The sequence below is a fragment of the Meriones unguiculatus genome, chromosome 1, assembly GCF_030254825.1.
Source record: "Meriones unguiculatus strain TT.TT164.6M chromosome 1, Bangor_MerUng_6.1, whole genome shotgun sequence".
NCBI classification, from domain to species: Eukaryota; Metazoa; Chordata; class Mammalia; order Rodentia; family Muridae; genus Meriones; species Meriones unguiculatus.
The window spans coordinates 72,844,779-72,867,514 of record NC_083349.1 but is presented as its reverse complement, the minus strand read 5'-3'; the positions used below and the strand labels follow the sequence as shown (position 1 = coordinate 72,867,514).

Genomic DNA, 22,736 nt, shown 5'->3' with positions numbered 1-22,736 from the left:
CGGGCACAGGCAGGCTCACCAAGGCGGTGCAAGAGCTAGCTAGGCACAAGTTACTGGCAAGCCCTTAGGAAGCTTCTCCTTGTTCCTGCCTCCCAACAGCGAATTGTGACCAAAGTGTAAGCTGGAGGAAAGCCTTCCTCCCCAAGCTGCTTTTGGTCAGTGTTCACCACAGCAGCAGAAAGCAGACCAGAGCAGCCAGTTACATGTCCACAGGCGTCAGGGGCCGTTTGGACTCTGACAACTCCTCCTGCCATCAAGAGGAGAATAGCCACAGTGTGTAACTAAGTGGATAGCAACTGTGCTTCAACAAAACTATTAACAGACACAGATTTTAACTTCAACTTTCATGCATCATGAAATGTCATTTGTATTTTTAATTTCTAAGAAACAAAACCATGAATGCCATTCTTAGCAAAGGGAGAGGAGGACAGAAAGCAGGGGGCTTAGAACTCAAAGTCTCCAGCCTCTGGAATAAGCCACAAATAAGCCAGAAGTGTGATGCTGGCCAGGCCCTAGCTTAAGTGATTTGTTACGGTGTGGGCCAGCAGCACCCCTTGGAGAGACAGCTCACTGGAAGATTCCAGAAACACAGCCTCCTGCGGTTAGAGCCCTGAGAATGCAGCCTAAACCCATGGCCAAAAGACAGGAGGACAAAGCCCGGTGTGGAGCTGGTATCAGCAGGGGAAGCCCACAGCGGCTTGAGAGAAGGAGAAACAAAGGCCCGGGAGAGGCTTTTCATACCGTTCATTACAGTTAAAATCTAATTTAGCTGAAAATGGAGGCACAGAAATGAAAAGTGTGTATGGTTTTCTCCATTCAGCTGGATGCCCTCTAACGATAGTTTTGCAAAATACATTTCCTTGGCCTGAAAATAAAGATGATGTTTCTTCTTTTTCAGTAATTTGATTTTGTTGTTTTTTGCAAACTGTTTTAGCTTTGTGAAAAGAACAAACTCTATTTCTGATCTGCCACAAACAAAAATAGAGCATTAAAGTGTTTAAGGTTCAATCAAAGGCTTGCTGTGTGCGGCACAATATTAAAATAACAGAAAAAAATCAATTCCATTTTTATTTTGAACGTGGTTTGTCACAAATAGCATTCTAATAGATAACACTGATTATATGGTAGCAAATGTAATTTATATATACCGGGAGCTACGGCTTTGTCAGTCGTCATTAAGGAATTTGACACATATTCAGGAGAACAATAAATGTCAGTTGAAATATATACCAGCCAGATAGAAATGGGATGCTGACATGAGTGGCGCTGGACACACTATACTTAGAAGTAATAATATGCAGTCTAAAGTAGCTTGGGTTTTCAAACAAGAACTCTTTTTATGTTGTCATTTAAAATATCTCATATTTCTGAAGGTCATGAATAAATGGCACTATTAGCATTAAAAGCTAGTAAAAGATATTCATTTAACATAACATTTTACGAAATGGCTTTGTAAAGTATTCCCTTTTTTCCACCCTACGGAAGCCGAGAAGATGAAGATGCCGGGTTCTCTGAGGGCAGCTTTACATTGCACCCATGCTGCTGTTCACAGCTTCATTCAGTAAAATCTTTATGCATTATGTGGCGTGAGCCTGGGCGTTAGTGCTGTGGAATCAAGTTGTGAACACCGCTGTGGCCTCTGCTGCCCAGGCAGCGCCACCTCGCCTGCGGAGGGGCGGGGCCGGGGCTTGTCAGAGGTGCACGCAGGTGTTCTGTGGCGGTTAGAGGCCTGGGGAGAGGGAAGAAGAGAGGCTCTTGCCTTGTGTTTCAGCAACACCGGCTGAGAACTCGGGATCTGAGTTCAAAGAGAGACACAGGTCCATCCTCGGGAGGCGGCCACTGAAGGCCATTAGATGCCTTTTGCCTTCCACAGTTGCTGAGCTGCGAACAGTAATATTCTGCTGGGCCCCTCCACGTGCCAGTCGGCCTCTGTATCTCTGCTTTTTCTCAGATTTGGATTTTTCAAAAGTTAAACAAAAAGGCCGACATCCGACAGCCACCTGGAGTTATCAAATAGGAACCTTTCACGTTTGTCTCAGCTTCTTTTGTAATTAAAATAGGATTTGCTGGTCTCTTAGGGTTCTGAGCAGCTTTCTTGGCTCTCTTGATATTTAAGGTAGTATGGGTTGTGAGTATAATAGTTTATGAGTGAAATATAGAAAATGTCTGCTTCTCTATGGTGGCTTCTAGGCATGTTTGTGTTGTCCCCAGGGTGCAGGGGGCTCTGCCTGTTTTGGTACATATGGATCCCAATTTGTTATTTTTGTTTGAAAAAGTTAAACCTTGTGCAATATGCTGAGTGAACTATTGTTTGTGTCTTACTTGCATTCCTCTGATTACCCAAGCGAGGTGGCCTCTCCAGCGTGTGCACTTTAGTTTTCTCTGATGCGCTTTGGATGCGGTCACAGAAGGAACCCTGGTCCCCTACGGCTGTTGAGATGTTGTGGGTCTTTGTGAGATAAGGCTTCTGGAAGAAAATTACACCAGAAGACACCACCATCGGAAGAGAGTCAAGTCCTCAGAGGGTTTCAGTCGGGGCTCAGGAACCCATTATTTCTTGAGCATGAGGTCGCTTTGACTTTCTGCTTCTCTTGCTTCTGCACACGCCCACTGGTCCACATGCTGTGACACACCCCTGCCACTTTGACTCTCCCGCCATCAGAACTGGGGGACAAGTGAAAAATAAGCTTCTTCCTTTGTCCGTTGCCCAGTTGTGCTGTTGTTGCTTGTTTCAGTAGTTACTGACTCCAGCAGTCTCTCTGTGGCTGCCTGGCCTCGTTCTTTGTTTTCTCTTTGCAGTGTTCTTTATGTTACTGAACACTGGGCCTGGCTGTGCTGACTTCAACACCTTCTTGGATGCTGTGACTTGTCTTACCCACTTGACTTAATTCTATGCTACTCTGAAATAGAACTCATGTCAACCAGCACTTCCTGCCTCATGGATTGGCTGCTGTTTATGTGGTATGTGATTTTCCTGTGTCTGTTTCCTGTGTGTAAGCTGAGGAGTCACATGGCTCAGGTAGAGGCAGCTGGAAACCAGCTGTTAAGCTGGATGGCTCCGTGGCTGATGCTCATACCTAGGACTTGAGTTTGGTCCCCATTACCACACTGGTCAGCCAACTTTAGAATGTGCGCGCACACACACACACACACACACACACACAGATGTACACATGACACGGGGTTTTCTGTTGTTAAGGAGGAGCGGAGCGTGTCAGAAACCCAGAAGGAACTGGGCTTGGAGCCTTTCACCCTGCTTGTGTGTTTTCTAGCAGCTTTAACAACAGGTGTCCCCACAGAAGTGGTGACTGGGCTAGGGTTGAGCCTGGACCGGAAAAGTCCACAGTGACTCTAACACAAGTCAGGTCCAAGAGCAGAACCTCAGTACCCCATGGCTTTATCTAGAACACATAGTAGGGCTCAAATAACACCCTGTTCAATTACACTAACCTAAGATTTTAAATGATACATAGGGTTTCGAGAAAAAGGAGTTGGAAAAACATGAATAAAAGAAGCGAAAAGGAGAATGGGCTGAAAGCCTTGAGATCCTGAGCTGGAGTGCTTCAGTTCTGCTATGGATTCTTTGCTTGCAGCTTCTGTCCCTGCTGCCATGGCCATTCTCGGAAGTCACTAACTGGGACCCTTGCTCAGCTCGGAGAATTGAACAATGACTACCCCACTACAGCCCAGAAGTTCACCAGCAGAAAACCCCACCAAAGGACAACAAGGGCATGAGTACGTCAGAAGGGAATCCCCATCCTCTTCCTCACGTGGGCCGGCCAGTCACACTACACATGCCTGCCTTTGGAGTGTACAAAGATTCTTGATGAATGAGAACCTTTCCTGCAGATAAGACCTGCTTTATGGAGAATGAAAACCAGGAGCTGATAGCAGAATGTACAGTACTCTCCCATTTGTGCTTGAACAAGAGTAGGGTGTGAGATGGATACAGACATGTACATATGTAGGACATTTCTGGGGGATAAACCCAAGTTTTCTCTGGAAGAAACATCAAGACATCTGAAGATGAAGGAATGTCTGTATCATGTGAATTCTGTACCAAGGGCAGGTAGCAATTTGCTCTTTTAAAGCCCCTTCCTCCTCCTAATGCTATGGGTTGATTTTAACCCAAAACACAAATGTTCATAGTTATCTTAGCACAAAACACCCTGAAAGCCAGAATGTGACCAAGGAGGGTATGCGGGGAGTCCCAGGAATTACTATCTCTGGTTACCTTGCTTTTTGATCTAGTCATTTTCCAAACTGTGATGCTAGCACATACTACACCTCAAGTTCACACGGACTGCACTAAAAACATTTATTAGGGAAAAGAGGCAAGAGCCCAGCGTGCCCTCAGCAAGGGTAGAGCGACAGTAAGACGTCTTCCTGCACAGTGTCGCTGCTGCAGAAGTTGTACCTGTGGAGAAAGCAGCGGCTGGTTTGCCAGTGCAACCCTGGCTTTGCTGAGGCTATGACACAGCCGTGGGATGGCTCCCAGGTTTGCATTCTCACACTGAAAACCTCTGGGACCCCAGGCCGGAGCCCAGCTGATTCCAGTTGAAAACCAAGCATTCTTCTCCTTGAGGGCTGTTCATGTGCTGAAAGCACACCACTGAACCTGTAACGGGGCTTCCTGTGCCTGAACCTGTAACGGGGCTTCCTGTGGCTGAACCTGTAACGGGGCTTCCTGTGGCTCTGGTCTCACAGCAGCCAGTGTGCCCCAGAGCAGCCTCTCCCTTTCAGGTCTCCATTTTCTTCAGGCTGCAATAGCTCATTCTGATTATTCGCTTTTGAGATAGCCTTTTTTTTTTTTTTTTTTCTCTTTCTTTACTTTGAAATCAGTTGGTTTTGTGGTGTTCTTTCACTGTTAACTTGAAACACCCTAGAGTAAGAGTACTCAACTTCAGTTGAGGAATGAGATTGGCTTGGTCTGTGGGCAGCTGTGGGCCATCATCTCAGTTAATTGATGTGAGAGGGCCCAGCCACTGTGGGCGGCACCATGCCTAGGCAGCTGGTCCTGAACTGTGTGCAAGCTGACCTGTGAGCCATCACTCTCCCTCTGGCTGTGAAGTGAGTCTCTTGGCCAGAGAATGATATTTGGATTAGCAAGAGAGCTGGCCTTCAGGTTCCAGCCTGGACCCCCCTCTGTGATGGACTGACCGGAAGTTGTAAGCTAAAATACCCCCTTTCCCCATCACCTAGTTGCTTTTGGTTAGTGTTTTACAACAGACTGAAACTAGACCATCCAGTTCTATTAGAAATCCCATGAGGAAGGTTCTCTTCCTCCAGGGTAAGAGCACGTCACTGTGAACCAAACTCATGTGTCTCTCCCTCCCACACCAAGTCTCAAAAAAAAAAAAATATCACACTAAAATGCATACTAACTGAAACTAATACCATCATGTTTTCCTAGACAATTTTGTCATTGGAGAGAAAATAATCTCCTTCCTTACCACCCTAGGCCCTTGCCATGCCAGTATCACCTAAAGGAAATGATGGTTGAGTTTTCACAGTAAGTCAGACGGCCGGGTGGGGAGGTGGGATGAAAGGTTGGGTGATCTCACGCATGAATGGGAAGATGAACAAGTCTGGTGCCGTGAGAGGTGGGGAGACTGATGATGCGGTGGTGAGAGGGAGGTGAAGAGGCACAGATGGCTGGGGTGAGGCTCTGGAAGGATGGGGGGACGCACGACACACATGAATCCAGACATGGAGGGCATCAGATACGTACTCTCTCCCATCTCTGCCGCTCTGCACTGTGATGAGTGACACTCCCAGCCTGGGCCGGAAGAGGTTCATCCTATTGTTGCTCCAGAGAAACTTGGCCTTCTGGACCTCCCCGACATCGACGTCCACATCAATGGCCCGCTCGTGGCTTGCTTCCGGTTTGAGGGAGCCTCTGATTACACAGACAGAAACAGGTCAGCCAGGTGCCTGAATACACAGGACGCGAGTCAGCCACCCTTTCTCCAAATAAAGAGGGGCTGGGCTTCTGCAAACGCCCAAGGACTGAAAACACACCCAGGGCCCAGGGCTTCACAAACAATACACTTCTGGAGAACACATCTTTAAGAAGTCTGGCTTCAGATGCTGTTTTTATTTGTCCCAAAGAGGAGTGAAGTACTTGGGCTGGCTGGGAGCTCCAAGTTTGCCACAGGACAAACGGAGGCAGTGTCTTGGTTGACAGATGCATGTACTTCAGCAAACACAGCTTATTAAACAACTCCAGAAGTTGTCGAATAAATTCGACTCATGCATGGAGCCATAAGTTAGTGCAGAACCAATTTTCACCCATCTAAGTTATATACTAGCTCAACGCATTCCTACCACACTTTTATATATCTAGCATAAGTCAGCAGCTGAGACCATGACCATAGGAAGCTGCATGCCATAACTGAGGAGGGGAGAGCAAGGCAGGGTGAATCTTGCTCAGAGGGAAAATGATAACCAAGGCCTGGTAGTGCAGGCCTGTCATTCAAGCTATTTACAAGGCTGAGGCAGGAGTATTGCAAATTCAAGGCCAGCCTGGGCAACTTAGTGAGACCCTGTCTCAAATAAAGCAAGCAAGCAGACTAAACAGAAACACGAAAAAGAGGGCAGGAGACATGGCTCAGCAGAGAAGTACCTGCCCAGCTTGCAGTATGTCCTAGGGTCCAACTCCAAGTCTCTCTCTCTCTCTTTCTCTCTCTCTCTCACACACACGTACAAAAAACATACACAATACACACACATGTACACACAAACACATACCATATCACACACACCAACACACATATTCACACAATATCTGTACACATACCTTATCACACACACACACACACTGGAGGCCTATGACTAACAAAAGCAGCCAGCATGTGACCCATTTTAAACAAGGAGCTCTCTCTCTCATGGGCCTCACTCTTCTCATATATGAAATGGGCGATTGGATTAGATGTGGCAATTTCCTCCCAGCTCCGACAGCCTGGAACTCTGGTTCTGTTGAGTAAGTGCCTAAATTTGTAAAGTGTGGATGTCCGAGGTCTATGAGTCACCTCTTACGGAAAGTTTAGCCATTGCATTTACTATGGAACTTACCTGAAAATTTCATATTGTTTTGAGTTTCCGTTACTTCCGTACAGAGCAACCAGGATGTACCCACTCCGTTTCTTTGGTCCAGACAGGGTGACAGACACTTTGTATCGCCAACCTGCGCCAAGAAGTATACAATTTCAACAAACATATCTTGTTGAAAACATGACTGGACTGGAAGCCATTTCCTGAGATTGATGCTCCACAGTAAGAGTGAGGGGGTGTGACTACATTCTTCCATGGAGCTGACTCATGGCTTCAGATTCTGGGCAAGGCGAGGGGACTGAGGGGACAGAAAATGTGACAGTGGAGGACAACACAGTGGCTGCCTGATGGATGAAGGGCAGCCCATTGCTGCACATGTCCCTGGCACATACAGCAGACTGTCCCCTCCTCCATCCTAATCTGTAGGTTGAAGTCTAACTGTTCGTGATGGCTAGTGTTACGTCAACATGACACAAGCTAGAGTTCTCTTAAAGAAATCATGAAATTTGCAGGCAAATGGTGAGACCTAGAAAAGATCATCTTGAGCGAGGTAACCCAGAAGCAGAAAGACACACATGGTATATACCCCCTCATAGGTGGATATTAGACACAGAATATAGAAAAACATACTAAAATCTATACCCCTAAAGAAGCTAAACAACAAGGAAGACCCTAGGGAAGATGCTCATTCAGAAAGGCAAACGGCATAGACATTGGAAATGGGAGAGGACAGGGAACAGGACAGGAGTCTACCACAGAGGGCCTCTGAAAGACTCTACTTTGTGAGGTATCAAAGCAGAGGCTGAGACTCATAGCCAAACTTTGGGCAGAGTACAGGGAATCTTACAAAAGACTGGGAGATGAAAGACTGGAGGGAACAGGCACTCCAAAAGGAAACCAACAAAGCCAAAAAAAACTGAGCCCTGGGGGCCCTGAAGAGACTGATACCCCAACCAAGGACACTGCATGGAGAGGACCTAAAACCCCTGCTCAGATATAGCACATAGACTCAGTCTCCAAGTGGGGTCCCTAATAAAAGGAGCAGGGGCTTTCTCTGGCATGAACTCAGTGGCTGGCTCTCTGATCACCTCCCCCTGAGTGGGGAGCAGCCTTGCCAGGCCACAGAGGAAGACAATGCAACCAGTCCATAGGGTAGGGTCAGAGAGAAGGCGAGAAGGACCTCCCCTATCAGTGGACTTGGGAAAGGGCATAGGGGGAGAAGAGGGAGGGAGATGGGGATTGGGAGGAGACGAGGGAGGGGCTACAGCAGGATACAACTTGAATAAATTGTAGTAAATGATAATATATATATTAAAGGAACCTCAATGGAAAAATGCCTCCATAAAATTGGGCTGTAGGCAAGCATGTAGAACATTTTCTTAATTAGTGATGAAGGAGGGCCCAGCCCATTGTGGGTGGGGCCACCCCTGGGCTGGTGTCCTGGGTTCTATAAGAAAGCAGGCTGAGCAAGTCATGGAGAGCAAGAAGTAAGCAGCACCCCTCCATGGCCTCTGCATCAGCACCTGCCTCCAGGTTCCTCCCCTGTTTGAGTTCCTGTTCTGGCTTTCTTCGATGATGGACTATGATATGGAAGTGTAAGCCAAATAAACCTTTTCTCTTGAAATTGCTTTTGGTCATGGTGTTACATTTTAGCATTAGAAACCCTGACCAGGACAGAAATTGATACCAGAATCATGGGTTATTGCTGTCGCAGACCTGACCATGTGTTTGGGAGGACTGTGGAAGGACTTTGGAAATTTGGGTTAGAAAGAGACATTGAGTGTTGAACTATTTTGTAGGAGCTTTAAAGACAAGAACGTTGAGAACAGCCAGACCCAGGAGGCCAGGCTTGTGAAGAGGGAAGTCTGGAGCCCCTTAATGAGTCTATTTCCTATCTTGAGGTGAGACTCTGGTTAGCTGGGGCTGAATTATCAGTTGTGAGTAACAAAGAGCCTAGAATTGCTGAAGTAGAATCTTTGATTACCAGAATACTCGATGCTGGTCAGCTGGTGCTGACAAATCAGTGATGATGGAGACAAGCCTGGTGGTGGTGTGCAGGCCTTTAATCCCAGCATTGGGAGGCAGAGACAGGTGGACCTCTGTGAGTGTGAGGCCATCCTGGTCTACAGACCTAGGTCCATGACAGCCAAGGACACAAAAAGAAACCCTGTCCCTCTCTTCTCCTGTCTCAAGAAACAGAGAGAGAGAGAGAGAGAGAGAGAGAGAGAGAGAGAGAGAGAGAGCAGCATCACTGAGGAGAAATCTTCTGGGAAGGGTTTCCTCTAAGCCAGTTTGAACACAAGTTTGTCCGTTGTGCTGGCAGCCTAGTTGTTAGTGGAAGAACCACCCAGATGGTCCTGATTCTGAAAGCATGATGGCATCATGGAAAGCAGCTGAGGCTTGGCACCATGAGAGGCCAGGAGAGGCCATTGGTGAAGGTGCAGCTGGAGTCGCAGTGGAAGCCCCAGGATTAAAGGGGTCCTGGAGCAAGTTGAGGCTTTGCACCAAGACAAAGAAGAGAGCATGCCGCAGAAGACGTCAGCACCATGGGATGGCTGCTAAGAACAGCAGTGAGCACGGGGTAGAGCCACACTGAGCTCAGAAACAAGCTGTGTGTGCTGCAGAGGACAGAGAAGTGACCCAAGCCTCTTGGAGGAGCCCCCAAAGTTGTGAGTGGATCCAGACAACTGGACATAGAGTTGTCATACTGTGGGAGTTTGGTTTTGCTTTGTTCAGGTTGTGGCTGTGCCCTGGTTTCCCCTCTAGTACTGAGAAAGTATTTAACATATCTTTTTTCTTCTAGGGGCCCACAGTTGAGAGTTGAGAGACTTTTAATTTTAAAAGACTTTAGATTTTTAAAAGAGACTGGCTGTCTTAAAGAGACTGAAATTTTAAGTGTTTCAGTTTCAAGATTGTGGGACTTTTAAAATTTGGAATATTTACATTGTAATGTTGATATTAATGTGTGACTTGGTGAAGAACAGGAAAGGAAAGGGTACGGCTTAACAGTGAAATGTTTGTGGTCAGGCTGACGAGGGTCAGTTTTCGTCAACTTGGCACAAGCTGGAGTTACCCAAAAGGAGGGAGCCTCAGCGGAGAAAACGCCTCCTTAAGCCCCAGCTGTGAGGCGTTTTCTCAATCACTGACTGGTGGGGAGGCCCAGCCACCGCAGGTGGAGCCAGCCCTGGGCTGCTGTCCCGGTTCTGTAAGAAGCTGAGCAAGCCAGTGAGCAGCACCCTCCTGGCCTCTGCTCCTGCTTCATGTTCCTGCCCTGCCTGGGTTCCTGTCCGGGCTTTCTTCAGTGATGGACTTCGATGTGGGAAGTGTGAGCCAAATAAGCCCGATCCTCCCCAGCTTGCTTAGGTCATGGTGTTTCATCGCAGCAATGGAAGCCCTAACTGGGAGTGCTGGAGTGACGGTTTCAGAGGAGGAGGAAGGTAAAGCAGGTCAGGAGTGAGAGTCCTGCTGGATGAGACTATGAGGGGCTCCGGAGGCCTCTGCAGCCCTCTGTACTATGAGGCAAGTGCAAGAGGCCAATGAGTGTGTGCAGCAGAGCCTCGCCGTTCCCGTGCTGCCTGCACTTCAGCCTCCCGGACCCTGAGGGACAGGAGTATTTGTTTATAAAGCACCAGCCTGTGACGGCTGCAGCTGCCTGAAAGTCTGTGACTCGGCTGCAGTTGCTTTGCTATTTGTGGTATTTATTTAATTATCCTTCTTTTCCAATGGGTCGACAGATTTTCTCCTCAATCTTCTGTGTAAAAGCAATCCTGTGAGTAAGAGCCTTTGAGCACATCTGTGTTTCTGAGAAACAGAGTGACTGGGTCAAAAGGACATAACGTCAAGACTGACAGATGCTAATGCTCTTCCTTTTATGGTAAACACAGGATTGCATGAAATAATGTAGGTCTTCATATAATCAATTTAAAGCTGGTATGAAAAAGGTTTATTTTCAATAAGTTTTATTTATTTGTGACAAATTAATCTTAATGCTTTTACTAACTTGTGTTTTTTAATAAGAACTTGGGCAAAATGAAACACATGACAACAATATTGTGTGTGTGTATGCATGCATGCATTTGTATGCATAGTGCCAGTGTGTGTGTCTGTGTGGAGTGTCTGTGTATGTGTGAGTGACTCTATCTGTGTGAGTATGTCTGTGTGTATGTATGTCATTGTGTGTGTATGACAAAGTGTGAGTGTATGTGAGTATATGTGTGGCTGTGAGTGTGTATGTGTGTCTGTGCATGAAAGTGTGTGTATGTGTGTCTGAGTGTGAATGCATGTGTTTGTGTGACTGTGTATGCGTGAGTGTGTCTGTGTGCACAATTGAGTGTTTGTGTGCGTTCATATCAGAGGCAATTATCTGTGATTTTCTGATTTACAGCCACACTGCCTCTGTTGCCCTCTTTTTGCGTTATCACACGTCTTCCCTGTCATGAGGTGGACATGCGACCCAGCCACTCACTCTTTAAGTTTTGTAGGCTTTACTGGTGCAAGGACAGCCAGTGCTGTGCTCCCACGCTTACACCGCCGCATGTGCCTGTGGCTGCTGTGTTTTTGGCCGTTAACACTCAGGGGTTTCACTAGCAGAGGCGTGTGCCTTTTAAAGCTATTTAAGAACTTTTTAAGTAAATGGAAACTTACGAGTAAAGTTGCCACTATCTCCTGTGTTCAGAAAAAAGGTTTGTTCCACGCCAGCGGTTTTCCCCTCAAACTGATCAGCATAGTGCCCCATTTTGGGGCACCCTTCTTCTGGACAAGGGAAGCAGTCATCCTAGTAGAAAGAGGTCATATGTTAGCAAGAAACCTTGCCCTGGTCACTTCCTCCATCCCTGTCAAACTCCACTTACCTAAAGCTTGCTAGAACATGGCTGGCCTGCCGCTGTCCCTCCCTAACTTCCTTTGTTTCTCACATCCTTTCCCTATTCCTCCCTTCTGTTTCCCTTACACCCCCCTTTCTCTCTTCCTTTCCCCTTCTTTCTTTTTCCCTCCCTGTCTCTCTTCCTGCCTGCCTGCCTATCATTTTTCTACAGATCTATTGATCTTTATCTGTTGTCTATTTTTATTTCTGTCTATCTTTCTACTTTATCCATCCTCTTGGTTGCATGCATTTACTTATCTGCAGATGCTTGGGCCCAGGGACCATGCCTCCACTCTCAGAATTGTACATCGGATCATTCTCGACCATGCAGAACACCCAGCCATGTGTCCTGAAAACTTACAGTTGGGAGGCAACTCATGTAAGAAACTGTAAGATAGATTGGAAAGGGACTGGAAGACAGTGCCTCTGGGAAGAAGTCATCAGAAAGACAGCAAGTTATCTCAAAAGAGAAAACTGAAGATCTAGGCTGGGCATGGTGGTACATGGCTTTAATCCCAGCACTGCAGAGGCAACACTGAATGAGGGGCCAGCCCCGTCTGCATAGTGAGTTCTAGGACAGCCCGAGCAAATAGGGAGACTCTGTCTCAAACAAAAAACAAAACAAAACAAGGGAGGAAGGGAAGGAGGGAAAGGAAAGGGAGGGATGGAGGGAAATGAGGATTCTTAATCACTTGCACTTACTGTGAATGATTCTACCACCTGCTTGATCCCACCCAGTACCCCTTAGATGGCTGTTTATTCACTGGGCCTTCTAATCAGACAAGCACTTTCTAGCAGGACATCACAGCCCTTTGCTCTCTGACCTTGTACCTCATCCTAAATACGTGGTTTGCAAAGACAGATGTTGGAGGCCAAGTGCTTGCCAGTCCCTGACTAGCAGGCGAGACCACTCACTCAGAGGCCACAGACCATGATGCTCAGATACGAGTTCCTTTCAACACTGCAGGATGTCAGGGCCAAGGTTAGTTTTGAAAAGATACATTTAATTACATTTTCCTTGACAAAGATAATTTTCACACCTGAGAGCTTTGCAATTCTTGATGTAATAAGTGATTTAGGTGAAGAGCAACAGCAAAACCTCAAATTTTTGCTGAGGTTACTGCTGAAAACAGAGTCCCCTAAAAGGTTATTTGGAACTAGTTAGTCCTTTTCTGGGAGGTGAGGGTGACAAGGTCTCTCTGTGTAGCCTTCCCTGTCCTAGACTCGATTTGTAGACCAGGCTAGCCTCGACCTCACAGTGATCCCCCTGCCTCTGCCTCCCTAGGTGCCGGGATTAAAGGTGTGCGCCACAATGCCCAGCTTAGAGCTTTTATAACATGTAGCAGACATGGCCTTAACTGAGTAATCACACTTCCTCAATGAATGCTAGGGGAAGCACTGTGAATGAATGTTCTTGGTCCTGACCCTCCTGGAAGGGCCCTGTATTTACCACCAAATCAGAAAGAAAGGAACAGCTTCAGAGCATGGGTGTTCTACCAAACAACCTCTCTGGACTCCACAGAACTATCTGTGCCCTAGAAGACCAAGAGAAAATGTTGAACAGCTCCAGATTAGAGAGGAAAGAAGCACCACAATAAATGAAATGCAGAAAGTGAGGGCAGAGGGGCAAGGGAAGGAGAGATGGAGGATGAAAGGAGAAAGGAGGAGGAAGAAGAGACAGGGAGGAGGGAGGGAGAGATGGATGGAGGAAGAAAAGAGAAAAAGAGGGAGGAAGGAAGGAGAGATGGAGGGAGGAGGGAAGGAGAGGGAGGAGGGAAGGAGAAATGAAAGGAAGGAGAGACAGGAAGGAAAAAAGACAGACGGAGAAAGGAAGAGAAAAAGGAGGTGTAAGAGAAACAGAAGGGAGGAATAGGGAAAGGATGTGAGAAACAGGAAGTTAGGAAGGAGGGACAGTGGCAGGCCAACCATATTCTAGCAAGCTTTAGATAAGTGGAGTTTTGACCATAGCTGTGCGTTTAAAATGCTAGTGTGTAAGAGATAAATTTCTTACGTGTCCTTTGTAGGAGGGTGATCTCTTCTTGGAGGTGAAGGGCCTGTGAGTACAGTGCCCTAATGTCTCTGATTCGCTTTCACACACTTAGGTAGAAAGCACATGTACATGCTTGTATGTGAAGCGTTAGCGTTGGTATGTGTAAGTGAGAGCTGAAACAGGCACTTTCGTGCTCCTCTTTTCAACTTTCTTGCAGACTGGAAATTGTCTTAAGGAAACGCTGGAGCCCTGGGGAGGCCCCGAGCAGGCAGCACGGCGGTCTCCAGGCCGGGGCATGTGGCTGCTGGAGGAAAGCAGCCCTGGCTAGCCCTGCATGTGCCACGCCCATTCATGCCTGCAGAGTGCATGCATCTTCTTACTGTGCTCTGTGTCACAGAGACACACACAGCCAGCAGGGCCACCAGGCGCTTTTTGGGGAGGCCCTGGAGCAACCTACCTGCTGGAACTTCTCGTAGGAGCTGCAGGGGTACCCCAGGAAGCCATCGGGGTTGAGGATGCTGCTGGCGTAGTACTTGTAGCTCCGCAGGTGGTTGCAGGCTGCAAAGTTTCGAGTCCCTGAGAAACCCAAGGCCACAAGTATGAGAAAGGGCCCTCGCCTTCAGAAGTCAGGTCTTCTGAGCGAGCAAGGAGCAGCCTCCCCACACAGGATTCTGGGGCAGAGAACTGCCGAGGAGCAGCAAGTCCTTGCAAGGACGCCTGCTGAATGCATGTAACATACGTGTAACATACAGGAAAGAGCTGAAGGGTGGGGCAGGGAGAAAGAGACAGACAGATACACAGAAAGAGAAACACACAAGCCTGCACACTCGTGGGAAAAGGGAATAGAGCAATTGACTTTACACAGCTTTTAAGGTGTAGCAGCGCACGGCACGCACAGGTGCAGCAGAGAGCTAGACTAGACTGGTCACAGGCGCTCGGCATTCCCTGGCTCTGTGCCCTGGGGTCAGCCACCATGGTCCACGCTGTTAGGTCTGCCACAGCTGTCTCTACGCCGAGCATGTGCTGACTTATTCCCAGCTCAGCAGCCGGGCGCACGGCTTTCCTGAGGCCAACCTTTCTTGGGCCCCGCTGCTAAGGCTAGTAACAACTCCTCTGTGCTGGGCGGAGCACGGCAGAGTCCAGTGCCCGCCTTCTGCTTTAACCCAAAGGTGACTTTCGGGCAAATCATTTCTCATCTTAGTTCCTTGACATAGCTTCCCCCGGAGGCCTCCATAAGGACCTCTCCCCTCTACGGGTGGGCAGCCTGTTCCCTCAGCTCCTGGTCCTGCCCGCTGTGCTCACAGCCTCCCATCTGGCTCAGAACGCTCACACCAGTACCCCGCAGCAGACAACAGAACCTGCTTTAAACTTAATTGTTTCTTTCATCCAAAATTGCTGCTCAGGGACCCCACAAGAGAGCAGAAAGCATGTTCAATTGTTCCCGTGCCCAGCGCCCGCGTGACGTGCGTGGCGTACAATAGACACACACTGCAGTGCTCATGGGCTGCTTCACTCTAAATTGACTCCTTAATTAAACCTGGGCTCAGCTATTGTGTGCGCCTGCCTGTCACCTCTGGGAGGGAAAAGCTGTTATCACAACTCAGGCTTCCTTAGGGGGAGAACAGCCAGGCCCCCAACGAGTCACCTGGTAAGGGGCCAAGAGGGCAAAAGCTCTTTGTCACTAGTGAGAGCTGGGTGTTTGCCACAGTGCCCATCCAGCCCCTAACCTGGCCTCCTGACAAATGGGGCTCAGAGCCCTTCAGTGAGAAGTGAGGTTTATGCATGCCGTAGCCTTGGACAGTCTGTGGCTCTCCAGGCACACCAGGTGCATATATGGTGTGGCCTGATAAAGTGTCTTGTGTTGGGTAGTACCTGGCTCAGAACAAGCCTATGGCAACAGGCAGCAAGCTCAGAGCTGTGGCGGCCAGACTCATCCGTTCTGCTTTTACCACGAATTTACCACCTCAATTCTTTCTGTACGTACCTTCCCATATTCCGTTTATATCAACAATGGTGGAAAGTATGTTTTTCTGACATCCTGGCATTTCCTTCCCTCCATTTGGAAAGAAGTCCAGATGGCCTACCTTTTGGCTCATCCCAAAACCTGAAACAGTAGAAGCAAAAGAAGCAGGGGTGACTATGATCCCAAAGTTCCAGCCTGGGCCCACTGAGGCGTTCAGTTTATTCAGACAGGAGCACAAGCCCTCCGCAACTCCCCCTCAGCCACACCCGCCCTCTATGCAGAGAGTTCCAAGAGACGGGCAGCTGGCAGGGCAAGCAGGAAGGGCACACTGGTGGCCCTGAGCGTGGGTGCATTTCTCTGTCTATCTCGGGGAGACCCTGGACACTACTGTACATCCAAGACCATAAGACACCAGAAGGCCTGTACATGGAAAATAATATCATTTTGTCATTTGTATTTTTTCTTTTACAGTTTTGGTTTCTGCATTATATATTTTTTAAATTATGTGTATGTTGAGTGTCTGTGTGTGTGTGACACACAAGTGCGAGTGCAGGTGTCCCCAGAAGCCAGAGGCATCTGCTCCCTGCAGGCAGAGTTATGGAGTAGTGGGCTGCCCAGCACGGCTGCTAGGAGCTAGATTCAGGTCCTCTCAGGGACAGGATGTGCCTTTCACCACCAAGCAAACCCCTACTCTGCGGTTTTTAAAATTTGTATGTGGTGAGCATATGGCAGAAATACTTTGAAACTGAGCTACATTTCTAGACTGTGTTGCTACAGTGAGACCACAGAGGTAACTTGGGGAGGGGTAGGCAAGTGGTGGGGGAGCTTTAGAGTCTGAGGTGCACAGGGCTGTGATCAAAGCCGGGCTCCACTGACCAACGCCATGAGCTCACCGAGTTGCTCAGTCTCGGGGGTCTCTGCAGCTGTGAGGTGGTGACGATTTCCCCTTTAGGGTGTTGCACATAAGCTATTATGTGCAAAATGTTGAGTGCAGCACTCGGCAAGTATCCAATAAATGCTACCTCCATTGTTAGCCTTGTCATTATCATTAACCCATACCCTGGGTTTGCTTATTTCCTGAGTGGTTCTCTGACACAGGACTGAAAAAAGGAGTGCTGATTTTACGAATTAAACACAAGGACATAGTTCCAACAAAACAAGGTGTAATCAAAGCTTTGGCAATTAAAAAAAAATAACGAATTCGGTATAAAAACTCAGTCAGGTCAAGGGAGAACATCTAATATTTTGGATCCAGAGAGATGAGTCACAGCCTCCCTGGGCTATGGAATGCTTGGCTCCTGGTGGGGATCACATGGTACCAGTGGCATCGCGCTGGACAATCCTTTGTGGCTAGCACCCGTTGTCGTTGGTGGGGCGCTAAGGTGCTCGGTGGTTAACCGGAGTAACGGCCCCTCTACAGCTGTGTCTGGGGTGTCACAGGTCATGAGGAGCTGGGGCAAAGGACTCACCGAGGTAGGGAACTATGGGAGCACTGTCTGTGTGGATCACATCCACAAACATGGCGTCTGAAGGGTCCAGCCGAACCAGCTCAGGCAGGCCTTGGAAACAGGGCTCAGCGGGGTCCAGCCCTGGAAGGTAGAACAGAGGGAGAGCAATTACAGCCCAAGGAAGACAAGGCCCAAGTATGGAAGCAGAGACAGAGGTGCGGACTGCTGGGTGGAGACTGGCATAGCCCGGCAGTCAGGTTCTGAGGGCTGCGGCTCCTGGCCGGCTTGAGAGAAAGAAGTCAGGGCAGAAGTGAGGGGCCCCTGGAGTCCTCCCCAGGGAGGATCTGCGGGCAGCATGCGCACCTCTCCTCTCCCCTTCCCGATTTCCCTCACACAGAGACCACGAGCTCCACGGCCAGCTCAGCTGCGCCCCAGTCCCCGAGACCCATGCAGCCTTGGCATCTGTGCTGTTCCCTTCTGACCCCTCAACAAGTGTCCCTTATCCCCTTCCCTAAGCCGCAGTGCAAACCCAGCCTTCTCCTGGAAACCGTTTCTCCCTTTTCAGGCTATCCTAGCCAGCACATTACTTTGTGCTCATAAATTCTGCTTTGGATCTTGTCTACTTAGTTTCCTACACTCTGGGCTGGGCTGGTCTTCCAGAGCAGAGGCTGTGCCCGCCATCTTCAAGGAGAAGCAGACAGGAGAAGGTGGGACATCTGCTCCTCTGCCCTCATCCAGAGAGAGACAAACAAACAAAAATAACCTTGTCCCAGCAGTGATGTCTGGGACGTTAGTTTCATGAGCCTGAACCTGGTTATATTTTTTCTCGTCTTACAAACGTATTTTTCTTATCTACAACTATGGGTTTTCTAATAGGCATTAACAAACAAGACAATTCTTTTGAGTCAAGATATCACCTAAAATCAGAAGAAGCGGGAGGGGTGCCCTCTGCTGCGGGACAGGCACGGCGGAGACCTCCCCCTTGGACCTCGACCGCAGACTGCTCTCAGGCCTCCTACCTGTGATCCTGCCCACGTGGCCCTCCAGCCTCCGGCCTGCCTCCCCGGCCACGTGTGCGCCCAGGCTGTGGCCGATGAGGTGCACTTTCTCCGGGCTGTACCCCAGCTCCGTCTGTGGAAAGAGGACAGGCTGGACGGAGCAGGAAAGGAACCTGGGGTTGGGAACAGCCCAGGCGATACTCCAGGGAAGCAGGGGCCCTGCTCTTGCGTGAAGCAACAGTGCTGGCCAGTGGCCGCCAGCTTAACTGCAGGCCACCTGGCTGCCGCTGCCGCTGCCGCCACCTGGTGTCGGTGGAGGCCTCTGCCTGGCTGGAGGGACTGGCTGGTGGTGAGAGGGACGCCTCGGACACCCCAGAACTTACAGCGGGGAAGAAAGGGAGGCAAGAGTAAGTCCTCCCCTATCCCTACCCCATAAGGTAAGGGGTGGGGCCCGACGCTGTCTTCCACAGAGAGAACTGTGGCGTCTGTCCTCAGTTCTCGGAACAGCTTGCAAGGAAGGCCTCTGTCAAAAGGGGAAACTAAGGCTCCCAGGCCACAGCTCGGACGTTGTGGACAATCAGCAAGGAGGAAGGCGGTTGCTTCACCTCAGGAGGGCTTGAGAACTTGCCTCTGCCCTTGGTCCCTAGAACCTTCCTATGTCAGGGTGGACCTTCCCGTCTGTCCAACTGTGCCCCTCTCTCTAATGCTGAAGCGGACTACCTGACTCCGCCCCTCTCCCTGACTCCACCCCTCTCACTGGCTCCGCCCCTCTCCCTGACTCCGCCCCATCCCTAACCTGCCCCTCCTGGCTCCGCCCCTCCCCTGGCTCCACCCCTCTCCCTGGCTCCACGCCTCTCCCTGACTCCGCCTCTCTCCCTGGCTCCGCCTCTCCCCCTGACTCCGCCCCATCCCTAACCTGCCCCTCCTCCTGGCTCCGCCCCTCTCCCTGACTCTGCTCTCACCCTAACGGGGTCCTTCTCCCTGACTCCGCCCCATCCCTACCCTGCCCCTCCTCCTGGCTCCGCCCCTCCCTGGCTCCGCCCCCTCCCTAACCCTGCAGTTTCTAATTCTGCCGTCTCTAACTCCGCGCCTCTCTGAGGACCCTGCCGGCCATTACCCACAGCACTTGCACCAAGAAGGCAATCTCAGCGCCCACGACCCGAGTGTTGTAGGCGGCTTGGGTGTATTCAGTCCTGGACCCGTGCCTCCAGTCAACGCAAATGCAATTCACTTTCTCCACTTTAAACATTCTCTAGGGGAGAGAAAGAAAGAGAGGGAACAAACTCCACAAACAGGCCAGGTTGTACACCTCAGAGACAGAGATCACCCCTCACGCCCAGGCCCTTCCCTCCTGCCTGTCGAAGTTGAGGTAGATTGTGAACTGGAAGTGCTCATCTTAACAGACAGGGAAACTGAGGTCCGAGAGCCGTGTTCCCAGTCTCGGGGCTCGCTCAAAGCCAGGTCCACACAAATCTCTAGGCTGTAAAGCTCACATTCATCGGGTGCTCTAGTGCGTTTCAAATGCCCCAAACCCGCTCACAGCTATGGCTCCAGCCCGGGTACTGAGCATGTCCACCACGGAAGAGTCCACGGGCTGGTGGAGCTTAGGACGACATGTTTGTTTTAATGTTGCACGCGAGCCAGAGACAAAGCGTCAAGGAGTGTGTGGAGTCCCCTCACAGTTGCTGGCTGGCAGCGGTGGGTGGGGAGAACGAGTCCGGAGGCCTGAGAAGCAGGCCTTCCTTGATCAGGAGGGATCCCCCTCTTCCAGGCACACTTCCCGCGTGGGGGCGCCAGGGTGGGATTTGGTTGAGAGGGAGGGTCGCCACCTTGCACATGTCCAGCTTCCAGCCGTCCTCCCCCTGGTCTATGAAGCCATGGATGATGAAGCGTGTCCTGCGGTCCAGTTGGAAGTTGGAGGCCTCGATGGTGGCTGGGTCAGTGGCAGAGATCACCTGGTTTAATTAGACCAGACGGATTGGAATGCTGGCCCAGCCCATCTTAAGCCTGTGGCAGCCGGACCAACGAGGCTGAGATCCCAGGCCCAGAACCCTGCAGCGGAGTCTCCGGAATCCAGAAAGCACTCACTCACTACTCCCTGTTTTCGGGATCCTTGAACCCGGATCTAGTATTTCTGCTGAGCACGGGTCCAGGCAACAAACTACAGAGGGATCAGCAATAGCTCTGGTTTCAGTGCCTCAGTGAGAGTCACAGACGTTTTCCTGCCCAGTGGTTGTCGCTGTAAATACCTCAGGGTGTCATTTGTACTCATCCCTGCTTAGTTACAGAGGCTTTAGGTCAATCTTTATTGGGATTTTAAAAATAGCATATTTAATACTATGCTTCACATTTTCTCTTTTTCACACTCGTGACTGTTTCCAGGCTAACACTATTAGAGGTGCACAGCCTGGCCTGTTTATGGATTTTCTTTGTAGTCCATTAATTTGATTAATATATTTGGAAATATATTATCCTGAGATGGGCCTTTGGTCTTCCCGGTAGGTGAGTAGATTCCTGGCACAGGGAAGGTAGATCCTTGGCCGGAGCACCTGGAAGAGGCCTGTCCCAGGAGTCACCCCGGGGACCGCATATGTTCAGATCCTGTGTGGCTAACTGCACTCCTTTCCTGTCTTACTGCATCCTGGGAAGGCTTTGTGACTGCTCCACAGCCTGAGAGAGGTGATGGGCTGAGTTGGCTTACACCCAGCTTCTTCATAAATGTCACTGTTGCTCTTTGGGGACCTGACAGGGTTCTAGAAAGGACCTGAAACCTGCATACTAATGGGTAAGGTGTGGGAACTTTGGATTTTTTTTTTTTTGCATATTTTCTCAGATACGCAGGGCTTACGACCTTCAGAGCCAAGAACTCCTCATTAGAAGGACAGCTCCAAAGTGTCAGTTAAGCCCTCGCTGGCCACTTAGTGGCCCCAGAATGTGGTTCAGCCTGGCTCTGTCAGCCACCCAGACAGCCCCTGCCCACACCCACCTGGTAGTTGCTGGGATTTTTGTTTGTGTACAGGAGGAAGCGGGTGCCGATGCGCTCTGGGGGCCAGGGGAAAATCTTCAACGGCCGCTGAATCATCCCCGCCCACGGCTTCTCGTTGGAAAAGCAGCCGAGATGTCCATAGCAAACCTCTTTCCCTGGGAAGAGCCACAGACAGGACAGGCATGACGTTCCGGGAGGGAGTGATGCTGTCTGTCCCAGGAAGATTCCCGGTGGACCCCACCAAGGCGGGTCACCCTGTTAGTCCCCCGGACTTCTGTGGCAGGTGGGACAGATCTACCACATACACACTTCCAGGCGTGTTCCTCAGAGACTCTACTCAGAGGGTCCTAGGTGGCATTTTACTATGCAGCCTTATCAGGCAAATTCAAGTCACAGTCACCTGCGATGAAACAGCAGAGGAAGCCGCCACCGGTGCAAGCCACACGGCTCGTAACACAAGTACTTACCACTTAACATCAAGTACTCACTACTTAATGCCTACGAACTCTATGGCAGACCAGCTGTTTCCCCGTCTCAGTCTCCACGATCTGAAGCTCAGGTCACCACCTTTCTTCTAGGGGACGGGTAGCATCCTTACCTCCGACGGTGGCCAGCAGCAGGCTGACGGTCCAGCAGAGCAACATCTGCACAGGTGGAAGCAGACAGCCACCGACACCTACAGACATGGGGCCGGCAGGGGCAGGACACGCAAGGCCGCGATTCTAGCGTGCGCTGGGGAGCGGCCTGGGCAGCACAGGTGGGGCTCTCCCCAGGGGGCGGGCCTGAGGCTGAGGCTCCCCACCCTGGGGTCTTGGACTCAGAGTCTTCTCCTGAGCCACCTCTTCCCTCCTCCTCTCCTGTGCAGGCAGCGCTGTGGCCCACTGGCTACACCGGGATGTATAGTCGCGACCAGAGGGTTGGCCATGACCTTTTATAAACAAGTTTATCTCTCAGACTTGGTTGAGTAAGTGCCAGGACAAGGGAGATAGGGTTGGACATGAGCACCCTGAACCCCAGCTATCATAAACACACAGAGCGGTGCAGCCTGTGGAGCAGAGCTGTTTATGAAGAGAAACTCAGGGGAAAGAAACAGGGACTGTGGGGGGTCCCCACAGGTTCAGTTGCCAACACTGTTTATAAAATAATGGGAAGAAGCCCCCAGCTGCGCCATCATCTCAAATCACACCATTCCTCTGATACTTTTAACAGACTCCAGTGGTGTGTGTGTGTGTGTGTGTGTGTGTCCTTGTCCTAGGACTTGCTGGCCAGTGAAAAAAACCATCTGTGAAGATACATACTTTGATCACTTTTGGTGAGGGGGCTGGCCAGCAGTCCTCAGCCCCTGCTGCACCCACAAAGAGGCTGGAAAGGCACAGAAGGCAGGGAAGGAGATAGCCACACTGAAGACCTTGTTCCAGCTTGTTTAGAAACAATCTA

At 49.9% G+C, this 22,736-nt stretch overlaps 1 protein-coding gene across 1 annotated transcript; it reads right to left on the bottom strand.

Annotated features, from left to right (window-relative positions):
• Positions 1-4,304: 4,304 nt before the first annotated feature.
• Positions 4,305-22,195, bottom strand: LOC110549814 (pancreatic lipase-related protein 2). Its single transcript, XM_021639201.2, has 12 exons — positions 21,898-22,195; positions 21,300-21,454; positions 20,143-20,268; positions 19,431-19,565; positions 18,335-18,446; positions 17,337-17,456; positions 15,889-16,008; positions 14,362-14,480; positions 11,698-11,827; positions 7,075-7,186; positions 5,732-5,899; positions 4,305-4,417 (listed from the first exon to the last, which is right to left on the bottom strand). The coding sequence occupies exons 1-12, from the start codon at positions 21,983-21,985 to the stop codon at positions 4,354-4,356; spliced, it is 1,449 nt and encodes a 482-aa protein (XP_021494876.1). The 5' UTR covers positions 21,986-22,195; the 3' UTR covers positions 4,305-4,353.
• Between the last annotated feature and the right edge of the window lie 541 nt (positions 22,196-22,736).